The sequence below is a fragment of the Bos javanicus genome, chromosome 7, assembly GCF_032452875.1.
Source record: "Bos javanicus breed banteng chromosome 7, ARS-OSU_banteng_1.0, whole genome shotgun sequence".
NCBI lineage: Eukaryota > Metazoa > Chordata > Mammalia > Artiodactyla > Bovidae > Bos > Bos javanicus.
The window spans coordinates 56,534,875-56,562,351 of NC_083874.1; the positions used below are offsets into that span (position 1 = coordinate 56,534,875).

The following is a 27,477-nucleotide window of genomic DNA, read 5'->3' on the forward strand; positions in this document are numbered from 1 at the left end:
CTTAGAAATAATTCCTAAGTAAAGTTGACAAAATCAGAATATTTTAATATATTTCAGTGAAAACAAGCTTGGAGGTCAACTAAAAAGGCCACTGTCAAACAAACACAAGGAAGTTACCTGTCAAATTTTCTCCTGGGGGAAAAAATACATCAGAATAGGGAAAAAATCGATACACAACAAGAAATGCCCAACAATTAGTCCCTAGAAACATGCAAATTAATTATACTATTTGTCAATCACCAAATGAATACTCGAGACTTGGGATGTTTTAATCCAGAAACTTAAAAAGTAAAAATGTTACATACCTTATTTAACAGCATGAAAAGTAATTTCAATAGTAACAAAAACTAATTGAACTAAGAACAGCTACTCATCTCAGTCAATTAATCTGTGTTTAAAGTTTTGATTTGGGCTTTTTTGTTTCTTTTACTATATTCCAGGAGGGACATTTTGGATATTTTATAAATGGCAAGTCAACATAACCAATGTTATTAACACACATGCTACTAGGCTGAAATCTCCGTATCTCAAAAATAAGGTTTGCAAGCATCAGTGGACAAGCCAAAGTTCTTAGACATGGACAGGTGAAGACATGGGCCATCACGATGCTTGATGCTGAGTATGGGATTATGGTCTTGTCACTCAAAAGCAAAAGAAACGCAGCTCTGTACTATCACAAACAGCATGAGTCTCCACTGACAGCGATAAAACTTAAATTCTGCTTCACGATAACAGGAACTTTTTATTTACCACCCAACACACACCGTAATGCTGAAAGGGCAAAGCCCAAGAAAATAGTTTTACAAGATGATTCTTTTAGAATTACATTACTTGGATAAAGTAAATGTTATTAAAACCAAATCTTCTGCATATCAATTACATTTCTACATGGTACAATAAAAATCAGTTAATAGTAAGAACCAGAAACTGACAGAAGTACATTTTAAAGTCTAGAAGCAAACACAAATTAGCAAGAAATTAATAAGTTTATCCTGGAATGGAAGGTTTCGGAGGGCAGAAACCATGACTTTTCATTCTGAAAAATCATACAGAGTGAAGTAAGTCAGAAAGAGAAAACCAAATACTGTATATTAACGCATATATGTGGAATCTAGAAAAATGGTACAGTATGGACACCAAGGAGGTGAAAGAAGAGGTGGGGTGAATTGCAATTGAATCAGATACACTACCATGTATAAAGCAGCTAACTAATGAGAACCTACCGTATAGCACAGGGAATGCTACTCAGTGCTCTGTGGTCTTCTAAAAGGGACGGAAATACAAAACAGAGGGGTAAATGTGTATGTACAGCTGATTCACTTTCCTGTACAGCAGAAACTATACCGCACTGCAAAGCAATTATACGCCAATAAAATTTTAAGTTAAAAAAAATCTAAAATAAAACACTCCATTCTCCACTTCCAAGAGTAAATAAATGCCTGTGCCTGCTTGTTAGGTCACTTCAGTCATGTCCAACTCTTTTGCAACCCCATGGACTACATAGTCCACCAGGATCTTCTGTCCATGGCATTCTCCAGGTAAGAATACTACAGTGGGCAGCCACGCCCTCCTCCATGGGATCGTCCCAACCCAGGTGTCAAACTCATGTCTCTCATGTCTCCTACATTGGCAGGTGGGTTCTTTACCACTAGTGCCACCTGGGAAGCCAGTAAATGGCTGTATCCTACTCCATATAATAAAGTACATTCCCACAAAAGTTGACTTTTAATTTATCTTGGGTGGATTCATTTTTCTATTCTCTGATGTGGCCCAAGTGTCACAAGCTGTGCAGTGAATTGCCCCCAGCATCTCTGACTTTGAAAATCCGGGCAGTTCTTAGAGCACCATGCAGCCTTGGATCTACAGCAGGTGGGGTCACAGCATAAGCCAAGAAGAGAACCCAAAATCCAGGGCAATTCAGTCGGAGTCAAACGCCTATGGGCTTCTCAGGTGGCTCAGTGGATAAAGAATCTGCCGGCGATGCAGGCGACGCAGAAGACACAGGTTTGATCCCTGGCTCGGGAAGATCCCCTGGAGGAGGGCATGGCAACTTACTCCAGTATTCTTGCCTGGAGAATCCCACGGGCAGAGGAACCTGGCGGGCTGCCATCCACAGGATCGCAAAGAGTTGGACATGAGTGAAGTGACAGAGCATGCACACACACGTACAAACGCCCGCACTGACCCCTGCATGTCATGCTCTTCAGTGCTTCAATCTCACGCTGGAGCTAAAAGAGAAGGGTTCCTACTCCCATGACTCTCGAATTGAGGGACTTATAGCCCCAGAGATGGTGAGCCTGCAGAATGTAAAATCACAACATGAAATACTTCCCCGAAACATAATGGGAAACAACCATAATGTTTCAACATTAAAACAGTACACGCTCAGGATTAGAATCAAAAGTTACATGAATTTTTAAGAAGATGAGGATAATAGCAGCAATAAAAGTCATGATGCTGAGCACTAATATTTATTGACCATTATTGGCAGGCACGGGTTTCCCTGGTGTCTCAGAGGGTAAAGAATCAGCTTGCAATGCAGGAGATACACATTGAATCCCTGGGTCAGGAAGATCCCCTGGAGGAGGAAATGGTAACCCACCCCAGGATTATTGCCCGGGAGGAACTCTCCTGGTGGTCCAGTGGTAAAGAATCTGCCTTCAATGTAGGGGATGCAGGTTCCATCCCTGATCAGAGAACTAAGATCCCACATGCTGTGGGGCTACTGAGCATGTGCTCTGGAGTCCTCATGCCAGAACGAAGACCCACTCTAGTATTCTTGCCTGAAAAATCTCTCAGACAGAGGAGCCCAGAGGGCTAAAGTCCATGGGGTCACAAAGAGTCAGACATGACTTAGCAAGTAACACTTTCACTTTCACTTCACTTTCATAGGCAAGCACTGCTCTAAGCTCCCTGTGTGTATAATCGCATTTGATCCTCACATCAGCCCTCTGAGATAAGGATATTATCCCCAACATACAGACAAAGAAACTGAGGCTTAGAGCAGTGAAGTACATTTTGCAAGGACATATATTTTGTTTCCAAGGTTGTTTCTAACCCCAGAATCTAGTCATTTACTGTGACACAGGACAGGAAAGACCTTGCACAGGCCTGGAGGAGCCAGGCTGGTTGTGCAATGAAGCAGAGCTATGATACAAACAAAGGAGCCAGGTATGGAAAGACGAGAGGCTGTGAGGGTGCCTTAGGGCTTGCTTTCCAGCTCCTGGTTCCTGTCTCTTGGGAGGCCTGATGACTGGTATAGAGCTACCTCTGTATTCACTTACTGAAGTAAGTTTCCATCACTTCCCAAAGCATAACGGAGACAGTGGATGCCATGTTGAAGAGGAAATGAGAAGAGGAAAAAAGGTGTGCAGTGGTCTTTCTTACTACACTCCAGTGGTGTGTACGCAGGCACCCCTCCATCTTCTACGCAGCTCATGTGTTTCAGAGGGAAGAGGACACCCCCTCCCCAACACCCACACTGCAGCTCCAGGGGCAGATGCTGACTGGTGAGGGCCAGTCAGCCCGTATCAGCCTCTGACCACTCTCATTGGTCCAGGAAGGAGCGGGTGATTGAGGCTCACTCAGAGACTCAGAGAAAGGCCCTTTTTCCCACGGCTGGGATGGGTTCTCTTGCGCTCACAGGTCTCTTTCCCTCACTTAAATGAGGACAAATGTACGCCCGTGGAGGATTCATGTTGATGTGTGGCAGAACCAATACAATATTGTAAAGTAAAAAAATAATAATAAAAAAATAAATTTTAAAAAATAAAAACAAATTAAGACATGAGTCAGAAGCACCCACAAAAAAAAAAAAAATGAGGACAAATAAGTGTGCTACTCTAGTTGCTCCTGACAGCTAAGAGCTAACCCACCTTGGAAAAAAATTAGATATACAGGGAAAGGTGGAACCCAAAGAACAACAACTACAAAACTGCAGCCCACCTGGTTACGAGATAACAGAGCTCCTTACTGAGAGAAAGGGTAGTGTCATTGCCAGCAGCATAAATTCGAGAGCCAAATCGCCTGGATTTGAAGCTGATTCTGACACTTACTGGTCATGTTAGCTAGTATAAGTTACTTAACTTCTCTAAGCCTCAGGTTGTAAAGGGGGATAAGAACAGTTCTAATCTCATGGAGTTTCTCTGAGGATTAAGTGAATTTACATATATAAATTCATAAATACATACATACATCAAGCACTTAAAACAGTGGCTGGCATATAACGAACGTATATAAATGATGGCTGGGTAAGTCAGGGTGTCTGTAATTTACTGTGGAAGGCAGCCTGATTAGAAGAGGGGACAGAATAAGTAGAGAGTAAGTATAAGAGGACATCTCTGAGGCACGCAGTACTAAGCTGAACTCTGGAAAAACTGAGATCAATGCAAAATATCACATCACTCCAGGCTCTGGAAAGGATGCTAATTCCATTCCATAAAAACTGCAGGAAGAAAATGTCTTACAAAGTTAACAAAGGAAGAAAGCATATTAGAAATACCCAGTTGTGTGATACACAGACACGGAAAGACCGACGGAGCTCTGCCCTAAAAGATGCCACAACTGCAGAGACATCAGCAGGAGGCCAAAACTGGATTTATGTAGAGAGACGCGGAGCAAGCCTTAGCCAGAGTCTACGGGAGACTCACTGTGGGCCGTCTCTGAATTGAGCCGACAGGCCATGCACAGGACAGAATGACATCTGGTTTCCCATCACACGCCCACACCTGCTACCTAACACACAGCTTGAAGGCCTAATTTTAGACTCAGCAGCCGTGACAGCCTCTTTTTTTTCTTTATAAAAGGACTGTCCACATTTCATCCTCTGGACGCACTGACTAGTCACTACTCACACTCTCTGCCAAGGAGGGGAATGGAAGTAATACTGGGTCCTTCTTTCTTTAATGTCCCTCCCCACGCCCTGCCAAGATTATCCAGTCATTCAGAATGTCTGCCTAAAACACCATTCTAAATCCACATCAAGACCTAAGAAAACGTAAGTTTCCCAGAACCTGGATCACAGCTGTCATCACACCATTCCCTGCTCAGAAACCTTTGTGTGACCACTTGTTGCCAAAGGAACAAAACCCATTCTCCATAACCTGGAACCTAAAGCAAGCTACAGTTTGAGATTAAGTCCATCCTTTTATAATTGTCCATATTCCTGCCTCACCACTTGGGGTCATATCTTACCTCAGTGACTCAGTGATGCTATCACTTTGGGTAAGTTATTTAACCTGAGCTTCAAAACACTACAGGCGAAGGATCTAGCTCTGACCTTGACATAGTAAGAGTCAGTAAATTCTGGCTGCTGTGCAGTAACCAAAAAGAGAGTGTTCTGCAGAGGACAAGAACATAAAAAAACAAAGAAAGGAGAAAGTGTAGCTGGCCAAAGCTTTTTTAGAGAGGAATCTGATAATATGTATCAAAATATAAAATGTATATAACCTTTGACCCAGAAATCCCACTTGCTCCATCTACTCTAAAAGGTCATTGAATAAGTGAGGAAACATGTAACTACAATGAACTCATCAGGGCTTCCTAGGTGGCTCAGTGGTTAAAAAAAAAAAAAATCTGCCTGCAATGCAGAAGATGCAGGAGACTCAACTCCGGTTCGATCCCTGCGTCAGGAAGATCCCCTGGAGGAGGAAATGGTAACTAATTCCAGTATTCTTGCCTGGAAATGCCACAGACAGAGAAGCCTGGCAGGCTACAGTCCATAAGGTTGCAGAGAGTTGGACAAGACTTAGCAAGTAAACAACAACAAAGTAATTTTATCACACCACTGCTTATAATAACAAAAAATTCAGAAACAATCTAAATGCCAATTAGGATTGGACAAAGAAAATTATGCAAATAGGCACAACTGTTAGATGATGAAAACTGCTTCTTTTTCTCTTGAATTGCTTAGTGTTTTTTACAAGATGCATGTATCATTTTTTTCCAGAATCAGACTATTAAAAAAAAAATTTTTTTTTAAACACACAAAGGAAAAAGGTCCTGAAGGATGTTCTCCCTGGATTATCTGGGCCAATTTTCATTTTATGAAGAATTGATGAAGCTTTAGTAAAAATTTTCAGACTCAGTAGCCCAGAGAGCTGATAAAATGAGGCTGAAATGAGATACTAATATATGAAATGAAAGACTTCTGTATTTTTTACATAAAATCAGCCAACTCTGTCCTTTTACTACTTCTACCAAAAAAAAAAGTGAGGGAGCTCTATTCTTTATCTATAATTTTTATAGTTTGTCCCAAACATCTATGACTTTGGTCAAGTTCTTGGCATAAGGGAGACTGACAGGAAGAAAAAAAAAAACCTAGTGGGTGGTTCAGAGTAAACCCACCTGAGATGCTAATAAGACTTGGCATTCATAATCAGTGTGCTGCTGGAGCATTCTAGAATTGTCACTATAGGACCAAAATTATGGGGAGCAGAAATGATGTGCACAAGTGCTGGGGTTTCATATGGATCTCAGACTTCTGTTTTTTAGTTATTTGGGTTTGGAGGCTTTATTTGCCTTAAAATGATAGGTGAATAAAAAGTTCAAACCATACAGAATAGCAAAACACACAGTAAATTATCCTCTGAAATCAGTTCACAGCAATAATCACTATTAACATTTGGTGCTTGTTATAGTTTGTTTTTGTTTGTAAACCTACCTCAAAGGAATTAATCATTTCTCACCCGTTATACTGGCAAAAAATAAAAAAGTATGTTAAGTCCTGGCAATGTTATAGGAAATGAGCTTTCATGTTGATGTGAGTGTAAATTAACACATTAACATACTGGTCATAGGAACTTCCCCTGTGGTCCAGTATTAAGAACCCACTTTGCAATGCAGGAGATTCAGGTTCAAACCCTGGTCAAGGAACTAAGACTCCACATGCCACAGGGAAACTAAGCCTGTGTCACAACTAGAGTCCTCACAACTCAACAAAGATTCTGCAACCAAGACCCAGCTCAGCCAAATAAATATTTTTTAAAAACCATATTGGTGACAGAATCTACATAAACCTAAAATATGCATACCCTGAGAACCTGTCACATAACTTTCTTTTATTGAGGAATAATTCATATACCATAATGTACCCCTTTAAGGTATATAGTTCAGTGATTTTAGTATACTCAAGAGTCATGCAACCATCAACACTAGTTCCAGAATATTTTTATCATCCCCCCAAAAAATTCCATCTCCTGTCCTTCTTGCCTATGGCAAACACTAAATCTACTTTCTGTCCCTATGAATCTGCCTGTTGTGGACATTTAAAATAAACTGACTCAAATAATATATGGCCTTTTGTAACTGGCTTCTTTCACTGAAAATAGTGTGTTTAAACTTTATCCATGTAACATGAATCCTTACCCCATTTCTTTTTATGGCTGAATAATATTCCATTGTATGGATATACCATTTTTTGTTCTATATTCATCAGATGGTGGACGTTTGACTTGTTTCTATATTCTGCCTATTAGGAATAATGGTGCTATGAACATTCCTGCAAATCTTTGTGGACAATACAGTGTAGAACTGCTGGGTCAAGTGATAACTCTGTTTAACTATTTGAGGCACTGAAAAACCATCTTCCACCGCAGCTACACCACTGACATTTCTTCAGCAGTGTGTGCGGCTTCCAGTTCCTCTACATCCTTTCCAGCACTCGCTATTGTGTCTTTTTTATTACAGCCATCGTAGTAGGCTCAAAATGGTATCTCATTGTGGTTTTAACTTCCATTTTCCTAAATACTAAAGATGCTGAATATCTTTTCAAATGCTTATTGGCCAACTGTATACCTTTTCGGATAAATATCTACTCAAATGTCTTAGCCATTTTTTAAGTGGGTTGTCTTTTTATTACTGAGTTATAATAGTCCTTTATATATTCTGGATACAAACTGAACTGAAACCCTTATCAGATTTTGCAAATACTTTCTCCCATTCTCTGGACTGTCTTTTCACCTTCTTGGTGTCCTTTGAAGCAGAAAAGTTTCAATTTTGATGAAGTCAAATTTACCTTTTTTTTTTTCTTTTGTTGCTCAGGCTTTTGGTGGCATACTAAAAAATGATTGCCTAATTCAAGATCACAAAGATTTACCCCTATTTTTTTTTCCTAAGAGTTTTATAGTTTTCACTATTTGATTTAGATCTTTGATCCATTTTGAGTTAATTTTGTATTTGACATGAGGTAGAGGTCCATCTTTATTCTTTTGAAGGTGGATATCCAGTTGTGCAAGAATACTCTGTCCCCATTGAATTATCCTGGCATATAGCTCTTTAAAGGCAATGGCACCCCACTCCAGTACTCTTGCCTGGAAAATCCCATGGACAGAGGAGCCTGGTAGCCTGCAGTCCATGGGGTTGCTAAGAGTCAGACATGACTGAGCGACTTCCCTTTCACTTTTCACTTTCATGCATTGGAGAAGGAAATGGCAACCCACTCCAGTGTTCTTGCCTGGAGAATCCCAGGGACTGGGGAGCCTGGTGGGCTGCCGTCTATGGGGTTGCACAGAGTCGGACACAACTGAAGTGACTTAGCAGCATAGCTCTTTAAAATCTACCTGAAGCTTGACTATGACAGTGGTTACACAACTGTATATGTGTGTGTTTGCCAAAACTCAATGAACTGTATGCTAAGAACTTCACTGTTTGTAAATAATAACTCAATAAACCTGACAATTAAAAATTCTCCTTTAACATAATACTGTATCAACTATATTTCAATAAAGAAATCAATTTTCCTTCAGAGAAACATTCACATATAGCATATTCAAGGATCATACACTTCACAAATATTATAGTACTGTTTATAATAAAGAGCAGTACTGCTTATAATCAAGAGTAATTAGAAATCATCTGAACATCTGTCAAAAAGGAAAAAAGCTAAAGAGAATACAGTATAATGATAGGATTGAACATCATGCAACAGTTTAAAGGAAAAATCTAGATTTTACAGACATCAAATGGATAAGGCTTAGAAACATTCTACAAAATGAAAAAGATAAGTACACAATGATTTGAACAGAATGAATGCATGTATTAAAAAGGATAAACAAAACTATATTATACAGGTTTTATGAGTATCTAAAGTTATCTCTTAAGGGTCTAGAAGAATACTCAATGCATTGAAAACATTCACTTCCTCTGGAGAAGGCAAAAGAACACCAGGATTAGACAGGACAATCAGAAAGGAGTTGAGCTGTCATTTTTCCCCCCAAAGAGAAATCTATTTACTGATTACTTGTGTGATTAAAAATCAATACTATGTTATTTATGTGAGTTTTAAGCAGAGGTTGTAAGAATAAAATCATAGCTCTTTAATGAGTGCTCATTTGTGCTTCCCTGCACCTTACCTACACACACACAAATGCACACGTGTGTGCACACGTGCATGCACACACACACACAGGTGATCTTACCAATTTGGATTTTCCGTACTTTCCCTGAAGACAGACTCTTCTTTCATGGATGCATATTGTGTCCATGTAAGGCAGTGACTCCTTATAGCCATGTTCCTTTCCTGAGGATTGAACCATGATTCCTCTTCTAACTGGATATTAGGTACCTTTAAAATGTTCACCTGTCCAAAAGAGGGAGAACGGCTTTCTGAATTTAAGAAGAGCAAGCTATTAATATATAAAGACTCTGTCCAGAGTTGCTTCCAATCTTGAGGACAAGCGATCCTGATATATGGATGATGGTTCACCAATGGCTCTAGGTCCCTGATAATCAAACATACAATGACCTTACTAAAGGCTGGTGAGGACATGCAAATGGCCTAGAATTTATGCAGGCTGTACAGTCTCTGGCCCAATTTCCCTAACTGCTAAACACTAAGCAAATTATCAGCCTCCCTCATGTCTCCTCTAGGGCTGGTTATGGCCTTCTTAAATTGATGGATTCTAACTGGGCCCACTTATGGACTCACATGCAGGATAAAATATTTTCTTCATTTTAAACTCTGTCCAATATCTAGAAATGTATGCTTTCCTGGGTGGAGGAAACATGGAAAACTACAAAGGCAGAATCGTACAAGTCAGAGGTGTCCTTAAATTATTTAAGAATAGAGATACAAGACAAAGTTGAATGCCTTTTTAAATAATAGATTCAAAGCGTGTATATAGGGCAAAGGGAGGGTACACACTCTGTGAAAAAAGCCAGCAATAATTTCCTGCATATACTGCAATATACTGCTATCTGGAAAATAAAAGAAAGTTCATTTTCACTGTCTTATCAGCCTTCTTTCCAGTAAAGAAAGTGACAGTCTTCACCCATGTTTAGAAAGTGATGGAAGCTGCCATGTTTTCTATATACAGCACAGCCACACAATTTGCAAGCTACCTGGCAGGAGCCTTGGGTTTTACATCACACACACAATCACTTCCGGGTTGAAAAGATCACATGAAACATGTTTTAAAATGTGCATCAAGACTTTCTCCTCTTATTCCCTAATGATTCTAAGGATTTTTGTCATAATCACCCTATGGTTAAAGCAATGTGATTACAATTTTCCACTCACCTCTTTCCAGCAATCATCAGAGTGCTTAAGGATTTCAAAGAGAAAAAACAATTTGCTATCATGAAGATTTCATCATCAATACCATTACTTTACAGAAATAGACACAAAAAGACTTACAGAGGGTGCTGAGAACATTATACTACCAAAACCATTCTCTCTGACAGTGAAATGGAAACTGAAGCTTTTCTCTTCCTTACTGAAGATCAGATGAAATATTTACCACCTGCCCCCTTCTGATTATTCTTACCTAGGAGTCGTATCTAACCATGGACAGATCAGAAAAGATGGTCACTTCATGCAAAATAGCCAAAGTATCTTTTAAAATAATTGCAGTCCATCTCTATGTACACTAAGCGCCCTCCACAAAAGAGAAGCAAAACATACAGGAAAAAAACTATCTCTGGTGGCACCTATCAAAACTGAGGTTGGAGAGGAGACAGATGTCTTCCTTTGAAAGGCTAGGAGACAGGAGAACTGGGAAATTTCTAACACTTATTTACATCAGAAAATGCTATTTCTTTGCATGACTATTTGAAAATCACCCAGTGTTACACAAAATCTGATTAAATTTTGAAATGAGTTTACCTTCCTTAAAATTTCTGGAACCACATTCTGACAGACTGCAATCCTCTTTCTATAGATGATCCCTGTTGACACATCTAGAAACAGAAAATGTTTACACTCAAAAAAAAAAAAAAACCGAAGTAAATGTATTCTTATTTTAATGTCAATAAAATTTTAATGTCAATCTCAATTTTCTATATGGAGAATTCCTAAAGAAAATGTTTAACTCAAAACCCAGCTTCCCTGACCACTTTCCTTCACCAAATCTCTCCAAATATCTGTGAACCCACCAGGCTCCTCTGTCCATGGGATTCTCCAGGCAAGAACACTTGAGTGGGTTGCCATGCTCTCCTCCAAGGGAATCTCCCCGACCCAGGGATCAAACCCAGGTCTCCTGCATTGCAGGCGGACTGTTTACCATCTGAGCCACCAGTGAAGCACATTCTAAAGTCAAGGACAAAAGAATTGCAAATGGGGACTTCCCCAGCAGTCCAGTGGTTATGACTCCTCTTGCCAATGCAGGCAGCATGGGTTCGATCCCTGGTCTGGAAACTAAGGTCCAACATGCCGTAGGGTACAACCAAAAGAAAGTTTTTAAAGTAATAAAATAAGAAAGTCTATTTCTGAAGTCTCCAATGAGACCTTTAAAAAGACACAAATTGTTCACTGCTCTGGACTATCAATGTCAACAACTCCAGTGGTCATGGCCAATGAGCCTTCTGCTCAGCTCCAGCTAATGTTTAACATGTTTTAACAAAACAATGGAGAATCTAATTCTGTCACCTTCTGTACCAAATGAGTTTTCAAGCACCAATTTCTGGCTACGAATTTAAACCTATTATTATTACATTGGGCATACTCTTCTGTCATAGGGAAGCAGACTCTCTGTGGCTAGAACTATTCTGTTCCGGAAAAAAGTTTACAGAATAGTATTAAGGGTATCAAAAAAATGTGATAAATTTGAGTTGAAAAAAAGGAAAGCGAATCAGAGAAAAATATAAACTCTGAAGTGTTGTCTTTTGCTCTGTGAAGTACATGACTCAGCCAAGTTCCTTCACGGTTTCTCAAAGCTTGGACTATAACACTATAATAGTCCTGAACCTTGGTGCAAACACCCTGAATACTCTGAAGTTGTTGGGAGGATGAGAAACTGGTTCATCTCCTCTGGCCACTGGCACCCTTTGGCCATCTCATCCAAAGTCTGCAGCACACATAGAGAAAATGGATGAGCTACTCCTGGAGGTGAAGATGCCCCTGTCAACGGCAGAAATTATAATTAACCACTTTGGAATATGCATGCTGTTCTATTGCTTGATTCTTCTCAACAACCTAAAGACAGGCTGTGATTACTTTCCCATTTGAAAGAAGAAGAAATAGAGCCTCCAAGAAGTTAGGTCATGTAGATAGGAACGAAATTAGGACCTGAAATCAAACTTCTCTAATACCATGTACAACCTTTCTCCCATGAGTACAGGTACCTGAGAAAATCGTTTTTCATCGTATTTATAGAGCTATAGAAATGCAGAAAAGACCCTCACAAAGATAGTTCTCTCTTCACCAAGCAGAGAGAAGGCCTCAGAGTCATGAAATAAAGAGCAGCATCTCATGTTTTCCTAGAAGAGGTTCAAGAGCCTGGTAGACCGGACCTGCCTGTCTCCAAAGGTTTATACTTTGACAATGAGCACCATTATAGCTTCCTTCATTGCCCAACTCTCGAGTTCAAACACTGAGAGTGAAAACACTTCTACCAGAGATGTGAATGACAGAACAGGAAAGACCCCTACACTCCAGTCCAGCAGTCAATAAACATCTTCTGTAAAGTGCCAGATAATAAATAAATGTTAGGTTTTGTGAGCCATACAGTCTCTGTTACAAATCTACTGTTGTGATAAGGAAAGAAGCACAGATAACACATAAAAAAATGGGCATAGCTGGGTGCCAATAAAACTTTATTTACAACAACAGGCCACACAAAGATAATTTGTCAAGCCCTGCTCTAGTCAATAGTGAACCATATTGTTAAGCACAGTTCTGACTCCATAATCCAATCACTTTACAGTCACATCTCATATACGTGCTATTAGTCACACCTATTTTGTCATAAAATGATATGTGAATATATTAAAGGACAAAGCCATGTAACATCAGTTAAGTTACTTAACCTCTCTATACCTTGGTTTCTTCATTCATTAAAAAGGAATTATATCGTTCTGAGGATTAAGTTAATAAAAATAAAAGTCCCCGGTACACATTAAGTTTTGAAAAATGGTAACTGTCACAGCTGTCATCAATTCTTAATGGAGAAGATGACAAGAGTGAATGGCAAGTCTTCTACTGCTGGAAAGGCTGGGTGCTCTTTCTGATCAGCCACCTCGAATGCAGAACTATACCTGTTAATAGATATGTTTAAAATATCACAGGCCACACACACACACAGACACACATCTTTACAAAACTCAGTAATACTTACCTTTTCTTTCCTCCACAATTTTTACGGAGATGACATTTTTATCCATGGGGTTTGGATACTAAATAAAAACACACAAAGAAAAATTACCATTCATTTTTTGGCAAAATGAATTACTTTATAGCAACCACTTATTTGCAGGAACTGTAAATCTTTTTCAAGCAATCTCTAGGGGGTTCCCAGGTGGCGCTAGCGGTAAAGAACCTGCTTGCCAATGCAGGAGACCCAGGAGATGCAGGTTCGATCCCTGGGTTGGGAAGATCACCTGGAGAAGTGAATGGATACCCAGTCCAGTATTCTTGTCTGAAGAATCCCATGGACAGAAGAGCCTGGTGGGCCATAGTCCATGGGGCCACAGAGTCTGATGCAACTGAAGTGACTTCACATACATGCACAAGCAATCTCTAAGGCTAGTTTGCAATCAAATGTCTTAATTTTACTAATTCAGAATAGATAAGTGAGATGCTGTTACCAATTGTACCTGTTGGAGTCAGCCTAGCTCTGGGTGGAGAAGGGAAGGTTAGGTTAAGCTTAATAATAATACTGGGCTTCCCTAGTAGCACAGACGGTAAAGAGTCTGGCCTGCAATGCGGGAGACCAGGGTTCCATCCCTGGGTCAGGAAGATCCCCTGGAGAAGGGGATGGCAACCCACTCCAGTACTCTTGCCTGGAGAATTCCATGGACAGACCATGGGGTCGTAAAGAGTTGGACATGACTGAGCACTGAACAGCAACAATAATAATACTATAATATTGAACCAGCGTTACATAACTCAGGAGTATTCTTTGTACAAGGCACTGTGCTAAATGCTTTACTTGCATGATCTTTTTTAAAATCAGCCTCTCTGTTGTGACTGGGTTATGGGATATCATTGTCTTTCAGAAACTAAATGGAAACTAAAGAAAATCAGAAAACTTAAGGTCAGCCAGCTGGTTAATAGTAGAGCCACAAAATTAAACCCGGCCTAAAACACAGCGCATTCTTCACTATTGTCCTTTACTATTGCCTGGTGGGCTGGGTCAGCATCACAGGAGTGTAATCACAGAAGTCTATGCCGGGTCCTCAATAAGTAAGTATATATATGTGCACAGCTGAGTCACTGGGCTGTACAGCAGAAACTGGCACAGCACTGTAAATCAACTATATTTCAATAAAGAAAAAAGTGCAAAATAAATACTTTATTTATGGATTAAATTCCCCTGAAACACAATTTGGATGTTAAAAGAGCTGATAATAGCTACCATTTTTGTCCTAGGCAGCTTAATACATTATTTCAGTTTGATTTTCAAAACTATTCCTTGAGTTCCATGTTGGGTTTTTTTTTTTTTTCTCCCTTCCACCTGTGAGAAATAAGACTTGGATAAACTAGGTAATTTGCTTAAAATCAGTTAATGAGCGTCAAGACTGTAATTTAGCCACAGATACTTTCCTTTGCCTTCAAGGCCTGCCCACCTAACCTATTTTCAAACATCTCAGTTACTCAAATCCCACCCTTTCCATGTCGCAGATGCAAAAAAGGAGACTTAGAGCGTAGAAGTCCTCAAAGCTGTAGGACAAGCAGGCTGTTCACCAGGCCTGCTGAGCACCCCTCAGGTTCTGTTCCCAGAGGCATACTGCTTCATAGTGAGATCTAATCCGAAAGGAAAATCACAGGCAAGTCCCATCCAAAGCAGCATAAAGTGCTGAGGGGGAGACCAGGGCAGCAGACAGATGGGGGCGTGGGTAGGAGACAGGGCCCTCCACTTGGTAAGCTTGAGCTGTAAGCCTTCTGAACCCAGGAAATGGTAAAGGAAATTCAATGAGCAGGGTTCTCCCCAACCCCGCAGCAGCTGTGTGCCTGTGAGCATCCATGTGTGTATGTATGTGTATATAAGAGGCTGACTGATCTTCAGGGAACATTCTTAAAGATATCTGTGGCCCAAAAGGACAAGGGGTTAGAATACAGACTCTGAAAGAGCAGGGCTTCTCTGTCTCCATCACCTAGCAGTGCCTGGCACATAGTAGGCACTCAATGAATATCTGCTGAATGAATGAACCATCTAGAAGATAAACCTCACTGACCTCCAGGATGGATGTGGAAACTAAACCTTACCCCCTTCAGGGACCAAGGGACCAATTTATGAAGAGAGCACTGGGCTCCATTCTCAGCATCCTCAACCCCAAACCAGACCTCAGGCCGTAAACTCTGCCAGTCACACCTCCATCAGGACAACTGCAATTTTGAGAATTAATCAACAACACTTTTTTTTTTTTGGCGGGTGGGGGGGGGGGCGGGGGGACCACACTGAAAGACTTTCAGTATCTTAGTTCTGTGACCAAGGATCAAACCCAACTCTGGCACTGAAAGCATCAAGTTCTAACAACTGGACAACCAAGGAATTCCCCAACATGGCTTTTTAAATATTTATTTATTTGTTCATTCATTCATGTTTGCCACAGGGAAAAAAAAATGCTCAAAATTATGATGCCTGTTTTCTTAAAGTTTAACTTTCAGTGTTTTTTTGAAGATAATGTTCACCACAGGGGATCAGGTTTAACTATTGTGTTTCTCAGGAAGGGGGCCTCACACAACACCCTTGAAGTTAGCAAGATACCTGAGACTCACACAGATGCCCTCAATTTTTAAGTGTGTGTGTATGTATACATCAGAACTTTTATACTAAGGTAAAATGAGAATATGAGAATCCTGCCTCTACTCTAATTCTGGTTTACACACTGTCTTATATTCATCAATATACCCTGACTGATGAATATTAGAAATACACTGTAAATAGCAGGAAGATGGCTGAACTAAATTACAAAAGAAGCTGTAAATGTAATCACCAGAGAGGGCTAATGATAAAAATTTCCTAAGTTCTGATTACTGCACAAAATTAGCAGTGAAATTCCTAAAGATTACAAACTCAAAGAAGAGCCAATTCTTTGAGACCCTGATGCTGGGAAAGATTGAAGGCAAAAGAAGAAGGAGCAGCAGACGATGAGATGGTTAGACAGCATCACTGACTCAACAGACATTGAGTCTGAGCAAATTCCAGGAGATAGTGGACAGGGAAGCCTGTTGTGCTGCAGTCCATGGGGTCGCAAAGAGTCAGACACGACTGAGTGACTGAACAACAACAAACTCAAATGCTTTATTTATGCTTTTCTATAACTTTAATATTTGCTTATTAAGGTAAAGGTGAAGTCACTCAGTCATGTCTGACTCTTTGCGACCCCATGGACTGTAGCCCACCAGGCTCCTCCATCCATGGAATTTTCTAGGCAAAAGTACTAGAGTGGGTTGCCATTTCCTTCTCCAGGGGATCTTACAGACCTGGGGATCGAACCCGGGTCTCCCGCATTACAGACAGACGCTTTATCGTCTGAGCCACCAGGGAATCCCCTAAGGTAAAGGATATCGATTTAAATAATAGCAAAAACATTCTTCATTTAACAATTTTCTTGACTATGCAGGCACTGTTCAATGCACTAAGGATAAAGGAATAAAACAAACAAAACTGTAGATTCTTAGAAATTTTACATGTTAGAAAATAAAATAAAATAATGACAAAATAAATCATAGGGATAATAGGATGGGAATTGTGAAGAGGGGCCATTGTAAAATATTTATGTTTAGTCGCTTCGGTCATGTCCAACTCTATACAACCCCATGGACTGTAGCCCGCCAGGCTCCTCTGTCCATAGGGATTCTCCAGGCAAGAATACTGGAGTAGGTAGCCATGCCCTCCTCCAGGTAAAACACTTAAGGGTCACTAACTAGACAATTCTTATAAATTACAAAGTAATATGGAAGTTGTCTCAGTCAAACACAAGAAATCCCAGACTATTCATATCAGTAAACTCATTTACAAGATTCAGGTCATTTTCCTGTGCAACTACTTTTGCAGTTGAATAGATGTGGAGCCTCAAGTTTCCTTCCATAGAAGAATGGGAAAAGAAATCAGAGGTCTATTTACAAAAGCTAAATACTGTGACATGAAAGGCATATATTTCAAGTTTCTTTAAAGATTTATTGTGCTGAGGCTCCCCCTACCTGGCATCACTTGAAATGATCTGACACCATCTTGTAGTAACTTGAACATTCATGATTTAACTCACAAAAATGTATCTGAAGTCAGATAACAAGGGACCCAGAGAGGGAAGCCAGCTCAGAGAAGGTCACCACCAGGAATGCCAATTTGGGAAGACAGGAAGCAGGTGACCAGGTTTCTCTGGACACCTCTACAAACACAGTGTGACAGTGGAAAGGATCAAGCTAGATCATGATCGAGCACATCAAAGACTTACTGAGCATCTACTATCTGAGCAGAGTGCTGGAGTAGAGGGCCCCATGTGTATTATACCTCATTTCATCCTCCTCAAAACAAGTAAATCTATTAAAATGCATTAAGATAAGGAGTCTCGTGTTAATAACATAATGGCATATGGGACTTCTCCGAAAGTCCAATGGTGAAGACTTCGCTCTTCAAGGCAGGGGGTGCTGGTTCGATCCCTGGTCAGGGAACTAAGATCCCACATGACTCACAGCCAAAAAACAGAAGCAGTATTGTAACAAATTCAATAAAGACTTGGAAAAAAAAGTGGTTCACATTTTTAAAAAAAGAATCTTTAAAATAAAACAGAAACAAACAAAAAACCATAATGGCATAAAGCCTGACCATGTGCAGGGCAACCCTGGGATCTTCCGGTTTCTACTTCACACTGATGACTCTTCATGGAAGCAAAGTGGTCTGATGAGCCAGATATCAGCCAAGAACCCTTACCGTCCTTGGACCTGGTACATCCAGTGGACCACAGACTGCAGTGGCTAAGAACTACCTCACAGAGATCTGCACATTTGCCAAACGTTCTGGGTGACATGAGGGATTTTTCAAGGTATATTTGAGATCATTTTGAATTTACTTACAATTCTTACTTTCTTCACACAATATATAAACTAGTCCTTTACCTTTTCTTAAGATATAAATGTATTGCAAATATCACTGCTTATATTATATGTATGTAAGTCAAGACTCGGATGCTGGGAGGGATTGAGGGAAGGAGGAAAAGGGGACGACAGAGTATGAGATGGCTGGATGGCATCACCGACTCGATGGATGTAAACTTGAGTGAACTCCGGGAGTTGGTGATAGACAGGGAGGCCTGGCGTGCTGCGATTCATGGGGTCGCAAAGAGTCGGACACGACTGAGCGACTGAACTGAACTGAACTGAAGTCTAACAAGGGTAAAATGTAGCCTCCTCCTACATTGTCATATACCTTGCTTTCATTTGTTTTTACATATTAAAAGGCAAGAAGCCAGAAACTGCAAAATAAGAGGTAAAAAACACCATAAACATTAAAACAAACACTTAGCTATGACGAGTGAGAGGCCAAGAGAGAGTATCTAACTACAGGAACAACAGTCAATATACTTCTGGGAGTAGATTCATGAAGACAGGGTATATTTACCTTTCTTATTTACATGAGGGAGAAATATAATTAGCTTTCATAAAGCTTACTCTTAAGAGAGTGGAGCTACTACAATATCAACTTTCGGGACTTCTCTAGTGGTCCAAATTAAGAATCCGCTTTCCAATGCAGGGAACATGAGTTCAGTCCCTCGCCGGGGGACTAAGATCCCACATGGCACCAGGCAAGTAAGCCAGCAGGCCACAGCTAGAAGTCTACATGCTGCAACAAAGACTCCGCACAGCCAAAAAAATTTTCTTAATAAATATCTAAATAAAATGCCAACTTCCCAAAAAAGCCAGAAGTCAGTGCCTGCCTTTTATAAAACTCGCACACAAAAAAGTCAATGACCTCCAAAGGAGCCATTGTTTACCAACTTGCAAACAGCATTATCCAAGACAGCACAAGCACAAGGAAGCAGTTAGCTGATGTATCTGTATTAGTCCTGCAAAGAAGGCCATAGGGACCTCAAATCAGTCTGGGATGTTAACATATTACTTTTATAAGCATTAAGGGAATCTTTGCTACCCAGGCTGCTGCCAAATGCATGCATGCAGAGGGATAGAGCTGCTGAAAGAGATTTGGCATTTAGTTACACAAAGAAATCACCGTGGGCTGTGCCAAACTCCCTTTACGAGCTACATGCAACAGTCTATCTTAGAAGAAAAGCACAGTTGATTGTAAAATAAAATATTATAAAATACCAAGATCAAGTGATTAATCAAAATGTCAATATCAAAGACTAAACACAGTGAAGTCAGCAGACATTTCAAATGGTTGTTCACTGGCCTCTTCAGTAGGAGGATGAAGTAGACAGAACAAAGGACAAGAAGCCAGGACCTGCAGACCGTGATGCTGCCACCTGTGAACCCCGGCCGACGGCCCACCAGATGGTCCTCAAAGGCCCTCCTGGTAGGCAAGTTCTGATTCTAAACAATGGCCAGCCACCCTCATTCATGCCAAAATGTCCCAATGATGGGCAACGACATGATGAAATTCTTTAAAAAGTATCATTTATACAATTGTACAAAGGAACATCCTCTTCCCTAAACATTAAAGGCATACACAAACCCAACCATTTAGAGATACAATGTCTACAAAATAACTGACAGGTACTGTTCGAAAGAAACCAGGATTCAGGAGAGCACCAAGGAACTGAGGAGGAGACAAAGACACAACTAAATGCAAAGTGGGATCCTGGACCCCAGAGCACGGGATTGAATCCTATACTGAAAAAAATATCATATTAGTAAGCAAGTGCCAAAATTTGAATAATGTCCGTTATAAGAGTTAACGTGGTATCAGCGGTAATTCCCTCATTTTATAAACTATACAGTATTTGGGGAAGTTAAGGATACTGGAATTTTCTGGTTCTGCAACATTTTGTAAGTTGATGAAAGCTTAAGAAGTAAACAAAATTAAAGACAGTCTGGAAAACAGAAAGGATTTTAGAATCCAAGAGACCTGAGTTGAAGCCCACCTATGGGAATCTCAGAAAAATTATTTTATCTCAGTCTGCCTTCCTTTCTTCATCTGTGAAATTAGAAAACGAAACAAAACAAAAAGGCCACACCTCAAAGAGCTGTTATAGGAATTCAAGGAAATAATTCGGCACCTTACTGGTTTACTACTAAAAAACAAATCAATATTTTTGAAAACTTAGTTTCAAGACTTCAGTCTTTATCTTGTAATTTACTGTGGTGTGATATTAAGTATATTAATAGTATCCATTTGCAATCCAGATATATTTAAAAGATTATTCAAAAATTAATAGATGTTTCTAATATTTCTAGATTAGTAAAACCTTACAAGCTCATGCTTTAACCAATTCATAATTTGTGTGAGTACTCCCAGATACTTTCCTGCCCACAAGCATGAAGGAAAGCACTGCATTGGAGCAGAGAGTACTCTGTACTCTCAAAGCTCTTGTAAAGTGAAGTGAAGTGAAGTCGCTCAGTTGTGTCCGACTCTTTGCGACCCCATACACTGGAGCCCACCAGGCTCCTCTGTCCATGAAATTCTCCAGGCAAGAATACTGGAGTAGGTTGCCATTTCCTTCTCCAGGGGATCTTCCCAACCCAGGGATCGAACTCCAGTCTCCTGCATTGTAGGCAGACTTTACCATCTGAGCTACCAATAATTAAAACATCAATCTTGCCCTACAGGGTATGTCTGTGATATGCCTTTAAGAAGGCACTTATTACAAAAAATACAAAATAACTTATCTCCCTTTATCCCCCATAACAGGAAACTCCTTGAGGCCAGGGCTATGTTTTACTTAGCTTTTCATCTCCCAGAGGCCAAACGATACACAGATCTATTGTGAATTTCTATTAGAAAACACATAAAGAATGTTTAACGATTAGTTCTTTGACAGCTAAAAATCTCCTATCTTCCAGGCACTGATTAAGCCATAATCTCTACTAGGTAACTTACCAAGTATGCTTTGGTACTATTTAAATGCCAATTAAAAAATAAATCATAATGCAAATGCACACCTTTATTCATGCTCACTACTGACTTCCCTGGTGGCTCACTTGGTAAAGAGTCTGCCTGCAGTGTGGGAGACCCAGGCTCAATCCTTGGGTTGGGAAGATCTCCTGGAGAAGGAACTGGCAACCCACTCCAGTATTCTTGCCTGGAGAATTTCATGGACAGAGGAGCCTGGTGGGCTCCAGCCCATGGGGTCACAAAGAGTCAGACACGACTGAATGACTGAACACTTTCACCTTCTCCCCTTTATTACTCCAAGTTAGTAAACATCTCTGCAAGAGATACTGTGTGGCACCTACCATGTGGCTACATTACACTATGAATATTGTATGCACTGTGTTCATTATCTAACTTACTTCTTCCCAATGACTCCAGAAGACAGTATTATTAGTATTTTGCAAATGAGGAAACTGCGGCATAGAAAAGTGAACTGACTTGCCCAAACTCACAGCTAAAAGCTCCCGGACCCCAGCTGATGTCAGAGCCCACGCTCTTCCTTTCTGTAACTTCTCCTTCCTGTTGTGCTTAATTTTCTAATAGAATTGAGGAGAGGAAGTTAAAAGTGAAGAAGGACTATCACAGTGTGAACAAAAAGATAAATAACCACATGTTAACCCAGGCCTATCATTTGTCAGATCACTTATTTTGGAAATACAGGTCTATCTCAAATATTTCAGGAACTCTGCACAGAGAGATGTTCTACACATTTAAGTGCCAGATTTGCAAGGGAGAAAAGACAGGATCAGAAATGGAAACATTATTAATTACCCAATCAACTTTCTACTCTAAATGGAAATAGCCATTCATAAATCTCCTTTATGAGTTTAAGGGTAAACATTCAAACCATTTTGTTCAGAACATCAGGCTCCTGGCTAGAATAAATAAAACCTGAAGCCACTGTGTTGAAGCAGAGAAATTATTTTACTCTGTCCATTTTGTTACAGTACCCAAAGGACGGACATGCTACTGAATCCCACACCAACTTCAGCCTGAAATTGCACAAGGCTAAATCCCAGAAGAGAATATTTCACTCATTCATTCAATAAGGATTTGCTGACTGTCTACTATGTTCATGATCTCTTTGGATATTTGAGATACATCAAGAACAGATGATAAAACCTCCACCCAGGAAGCTTACACTCTATTCGCAATGGCTCTTTTTTGCCTATAGGATAACAAGAAAATCAACCTGAAGGGCTTCCTTGGCAGTTCAGTGGTTAAGACTCCACACTTCGGATTCAGGGGGGTGAAAGTTCCATCCCTGGTCCAGGAACTATTAAGATCCCATATGCCACATGGCATGGCCAATAATTAAACAAAAAAGAAAGAGACAATGAACCTGAACAACTCGATGGTGAGAAAAACCGTAACTTCTCTGGTTTCATTAGAGAATAAACAAGAAAAATCCAGGCACAATCAATGCTCTCTGAGTCCTTCTTTATGACTTTCAATTCCAGGTAGACAAAACTTAGGACATCTTTTAGAAAGAAACTTTTAAAAAATATAGGAATCCAGTTCACCATGCAAGGCAAGCCCATGAAAGAGCCCACACGAGCTTTCAAAGATGGGGCAGCCTAGCAGCTGCTATATCCACCTATGCAGTAGTGGGCTCTGTTTCTGGGTGTTTTAAGTAAAAGAAAGGAAGCAGCTATAAATGATGAGAAGTACAAAGCTGAGAGTCATACAAAGAAACAAACCAAAACACACTGTCAAGAGCACTGACACTAGTTCACAGCAAGTACAGTTTAGCATCTGATGAATAAACCATTTTGGTTTTCACAGCATTCCTCCGTGAAGAGTTCATTGAGACACATTACACTCCACGAACAAAGAGTATTGAGGTGTTTGTTTTCAAGGTGCCACTTAACTTTGAAAGCATGTAGCTAATATATTGCCTGTGGTATCCAACAGGCAGGTGTAAGAAGAGCAAACATTCCTAAGGCTTTAAAAATAGTAGGATATTATAACTTGGAAGGCAAGCCCTAACATACCAAAAGCCAGAGATCAGTAGACTCCGTTTAAAATAGAATTTCCTCACTGCTGTAGCGCCTTCAAACATACCATTGTGCAACATCAGATTAAATGCTTCCCAGAGATCCTCAGATGATTGTCCCTTCTGCAAAGCACTTTCCTTTGAATCCAAAAAAAAAAAAAATACATAAAGACTAAAAGAAAAAGAAAAGTGTATTTTGCCAAAAGGATCATTTTACTACCTTATGCTTAAAAAAAATTTTGTCAACTGTTAGACATTTGCTTCTCACAAAAATACTGGGAGATTGGTGGGGTACACAGCATAACATTCCACATGCAAGAACTTAAGACAGCAGGGCTGACTCACACGGTTGTGCATGTTGCCGACTGCACAAGGTTTTCCAGCCAAGCAGGCCAGGGAGCACAGGGCTACAACCACAGAGAAGAAGGAGCACTTCTTTCTAACTTGTATTAACAGTCCGCAGACTTCCCACTAGTCCCATTTACTGCGAGCTTATGGGATAAACCACCTCAACGATGCCTCTTTCTAATTTGCACAAGGGCACAGTCTAGAATGGTGGAAACTCTTTCCCAAGGCCACCCCAAAACTGCTCGTACTGAAGGAAGCACAATGAATGGACTCCAGGGCTACTGACTTCCAGCTCATGACTTTAAATGAAGGTGAAAATTCTCACAGCAAACGAATTTACTGACTTCCTAGAGATAGCCCCTTAGCCCCATCCAGGGATCTCTGGAAGGACTGCTTTGTGACTAGAAGTGCACTGACCCATCTCTAGACCTTTTCTGCAGGTGTTCTCCTCCTCTTTCCCTGGCCTTACTGAAAGGTTGTTGTTGAATCACGCGAATACACCAGGATTCTTGGCCCCCGGAGTAGAAGAATTCAATCCGGGGCCAGAGACGAGGCTTGATCGCTCAGAGCTTTTGTGTAATAAAGTTTTATTAAAGTATAAAGGAGATAGAGAAAGCTTCTGACATAGGCATCAGAAGGGGGCAGAAAGAGTACCCCCCTGCTAGTCTTTAGCTGGATGTTATATAGTCACTAGCAGTCTGTTAAATGAAAGAAAGGAATGTCTTAAAATTCAGAATGGCACCAGGCCCCTCACGCATAAGATGCATTTTGGGATAATCTTGGCACCAAATGGTTTATCCTGGGCCATAAAATGATTAACTTGAATCTTGAAGAAGGGCAGACCACCATACAAATAGTTTCATTTACATAGATTAGGGGAACAATATCCATACTGGTTTGTCAAGTAGGTTCTGGGCCAAGAGGCGGAACCGACTTGGAGACAGAGTTTGGGGTAAAGGCATAGTACATTAGCATAGCTTAAGACAAACGTTTCCATAAGAAAAAGGCATTGGTTATCTCTAGGCTCGAGAATAGCTAACTTCAGGGGAAACCGGGTGTCATTATGGCAACACAGTATTTTAAGAGAAACCTCCCTTTAAATTTGTATAGAGAAGGAAAAAATATTGCTAGTTTGTTTCCTCCTGCCACTTAAGAGAGATAAAAATGTCTGACACTTGCAGGCTATTTCCTCCATTTGGAGACCCCTGGCCTTCCTGCCTGTTACCCTCTCATTACCTTTCAAATATCCTCCTCAGTCTTTATTTACTATGTGCCAGGCACTTTGCTAAGTACTTTATAAGAATTCTTTCTAGGACTTGCCTGGGGGTCCAGTAGTTAAGACTCTGAGTTGTGGTCTGAAACAAGAGAAGCCACCAAAATGAGAAGCCCATCAATGCAACTAAAGAAAGTCTGGGCACAGCAATGAAAACCCAGCACAGTCAAAAATAAATAAATTAATTAATTAATTTTAAAAAAGAATCCTTCCAGATCTTAACTGAACCCAGCTAGATAAGTGACCACAGCTATAACACAAAGCACCTAGAAACCACCCACCTGAGCCCAGGCAATCCACAGAAACACAGAAACATGAGAATTAAAAGCTTACCATTGGTTTAGGCCTCTAAAACATTTTAGGGTGATCGGTTACACAGCAAGAGATAATCGCAAGAAGCAACAGTTAAAACCAGACATGGAACAACTGATTGGTTCAAAACTGGGAAAGAAGTACAACAAGGCTATGTATTGTCACCCTGCTTGTTTAACTTCTATGCAGAGCACATCATGCAAAATGCCAGGCTGGATGAAGCACAAGCTGGAATCAAGATTGCCAGGAGGAATATCAACAACCTCAGATATGCAGATGATACCATTCTAATGGCAGAAAGTAATGAGAAACTAAAGAGCCTCTTGAAAGTAAAAGAGGAGAGTAAAAAAGCCAGTTTAAAACTCAACATTCTAAAAACTAAGATCATGGCATCCAGTCCCATCACTTAATGGCAAACAGATGGGGAAAAAAATGCAAACGGTGACAGATTTTATTTTCGTGGGCTCCCAAATCACTACAAACAATGACTGCAGCCATGAAATTAAAAGATGCTTGCTCCTTGGAAGAAAAGCTATGACAAACCTAGACAGCATGTTAAAAAGCAGAGACATCGCTTTGCCAATAAAAGTGCATATGGTCAAAGCTATGTTTTTTCCAGTGTCATGTACGGATGTGAGAGTCAGACCATAAAGAAGGCAGACCAAAGAATTGATGCTTTCAACCTGTGGTGCTGGAGAAGACTCTTGAGAGTCCCTTGGACAGCAAGGAGATCAAACCAGTCAATCTAAAGGAAATCAACCCTGAATATTCACTGATGCTGAAGCTGAAGCTCCAATACTTTGGCCAACTGATTAGAAGAGCTGACTCACTGGAAGAGACCCTGATGCTGGGAAAGATTGAGGGCAGCAGGAGAAGGGGATGACAGAGGATGAGATGGTTGGATGACATCACTGACTTGATGGACATGAGTTTGAGCAAACTGTGGGAGATGGTGAAGGACATGGAAGCCTGGCATGCTGCAGTCCATGGGGTCACAAAGAGTAGGACTAGGACATATCTGACTGAACAACAACCACAAAGAGATAACTGAAACAATGTATTTTCTCCCCTCTTATCTTCAAAGCTATACCCTTAAACCAGGCATAAGGGGTCCACAGAGATGAATAAACCCTGAGTGAAGATTGCAGGCAAAAAGAAACTGAGACTGGATACAGAGCACAGCAAAGCTGAGTCTGCAACACTGTATTCCCTCAATGATTATCTGAGTGCCTACTATGTGCAAGGTAGCACAGCCTAGTGATTAGGGGTATGGGCTTGGATTCAGATGTGTTGAAATCCTGGTTCTCCCACTTGCTAGCTATAAGAACTTGGAAAAGTTACTTAAACTTCTCTGAACCTCGGCTTCTCCAGACAATAGAATGGAAGTCCACCATAACTGCTTCCAGAAGCTGCTGGGAGGAACAAACAGGGTAATGTAGGAAAGCACTTTCTCCCCCTACCCCTAGGAAACTAGGAAACTCCTCTCATGCCTCGGCCATAACTTCACAAACACCACTTTCTCGAGGAAGCCTTCCCTAACGGCACTCTCCAAACTTCACAACACCTGTGTGCTTTCCCTGTATAAACACACATCATCAGCTGGAGTTATCTGTTCGCTTCTTAATCATTTATTCATGTTAGTCACACCCACTAGAGACCATCAGCTCCCTGAGAAGAGGGTCTGTCTATGGTGCCCCATACCCAGAACAGAGCCTGCTACCCAGAAGAAAAGTGTCTTTAAACACCTGCTGAAGGCAAGAAAAGCATTTAGCCCAGAAGCCTGACTCATGCCAGGTATTCTCTAAATGAGTCTGGCCCTGTGCTACATGCTTCTGCAGTAAGCTTCCTTCCACTAATAAGCTTCCTACCCCGAGGAAGCTTATTAGAGTCTAATGAGGAAAAACACACATGCAGAACTATCCAACACTGTCAAAGATGGTCACTGAGGCCCAAAGTCTCCCTCCAGCTCTGACAAGGCAGAGATTACCTTGTGACGGGGACAACCCAGAAAGGCTTTCCAAAGGAGCAGTGCCATTGGAGAACTCACATTTCAAAGTGCC

At 40.6% G+C, this 27,477-nt stretch overlaps 1 protein-coding gene across 6 annotated transcripts in view; it reads right to left on the minus strand.

Annotated features, from left to right (window-relative positions):
* PRELID2 (PRELI domain containing 2) overlaps nt 1–27,477 on the minus strand; it is a 597,505-nt gene that overhangs the window by 567,646 nt on the left and 2,382 nt on the right. For 5 of the 6 annotated variants that reach the window (XR_009737613.1, XR_009737615.1, XR_009737614.1 and 2 more), the window contains exons 2-5: nt 13,551–13,608; nt 11,102–11,175; nt 10,517–10,540; nt 9,417–9,577 (exon numbers count right to left, since the gene is read on the minus strand). Coding sequence is in view for 3 of the 6 variants with exons in the window: in XM_061423855.1 (XP_061279839.1) it covers nt 9,417–9,577; nt 10,517–10,540; nt 11,102–11,175; nt 13,551–13,608 (317 nt within the window). In the remaining 3 variants the exon portion in view is untranslated. The remainder of the gene's footprint in view (nt 1–9,416; nt 9,578–10,516; nt 10,541–11,101; nt 11,176–13,550; nt 13,609–27,477) is intronic. The other variant, XM_061423856.1, reaches the window with a different exon arrangement.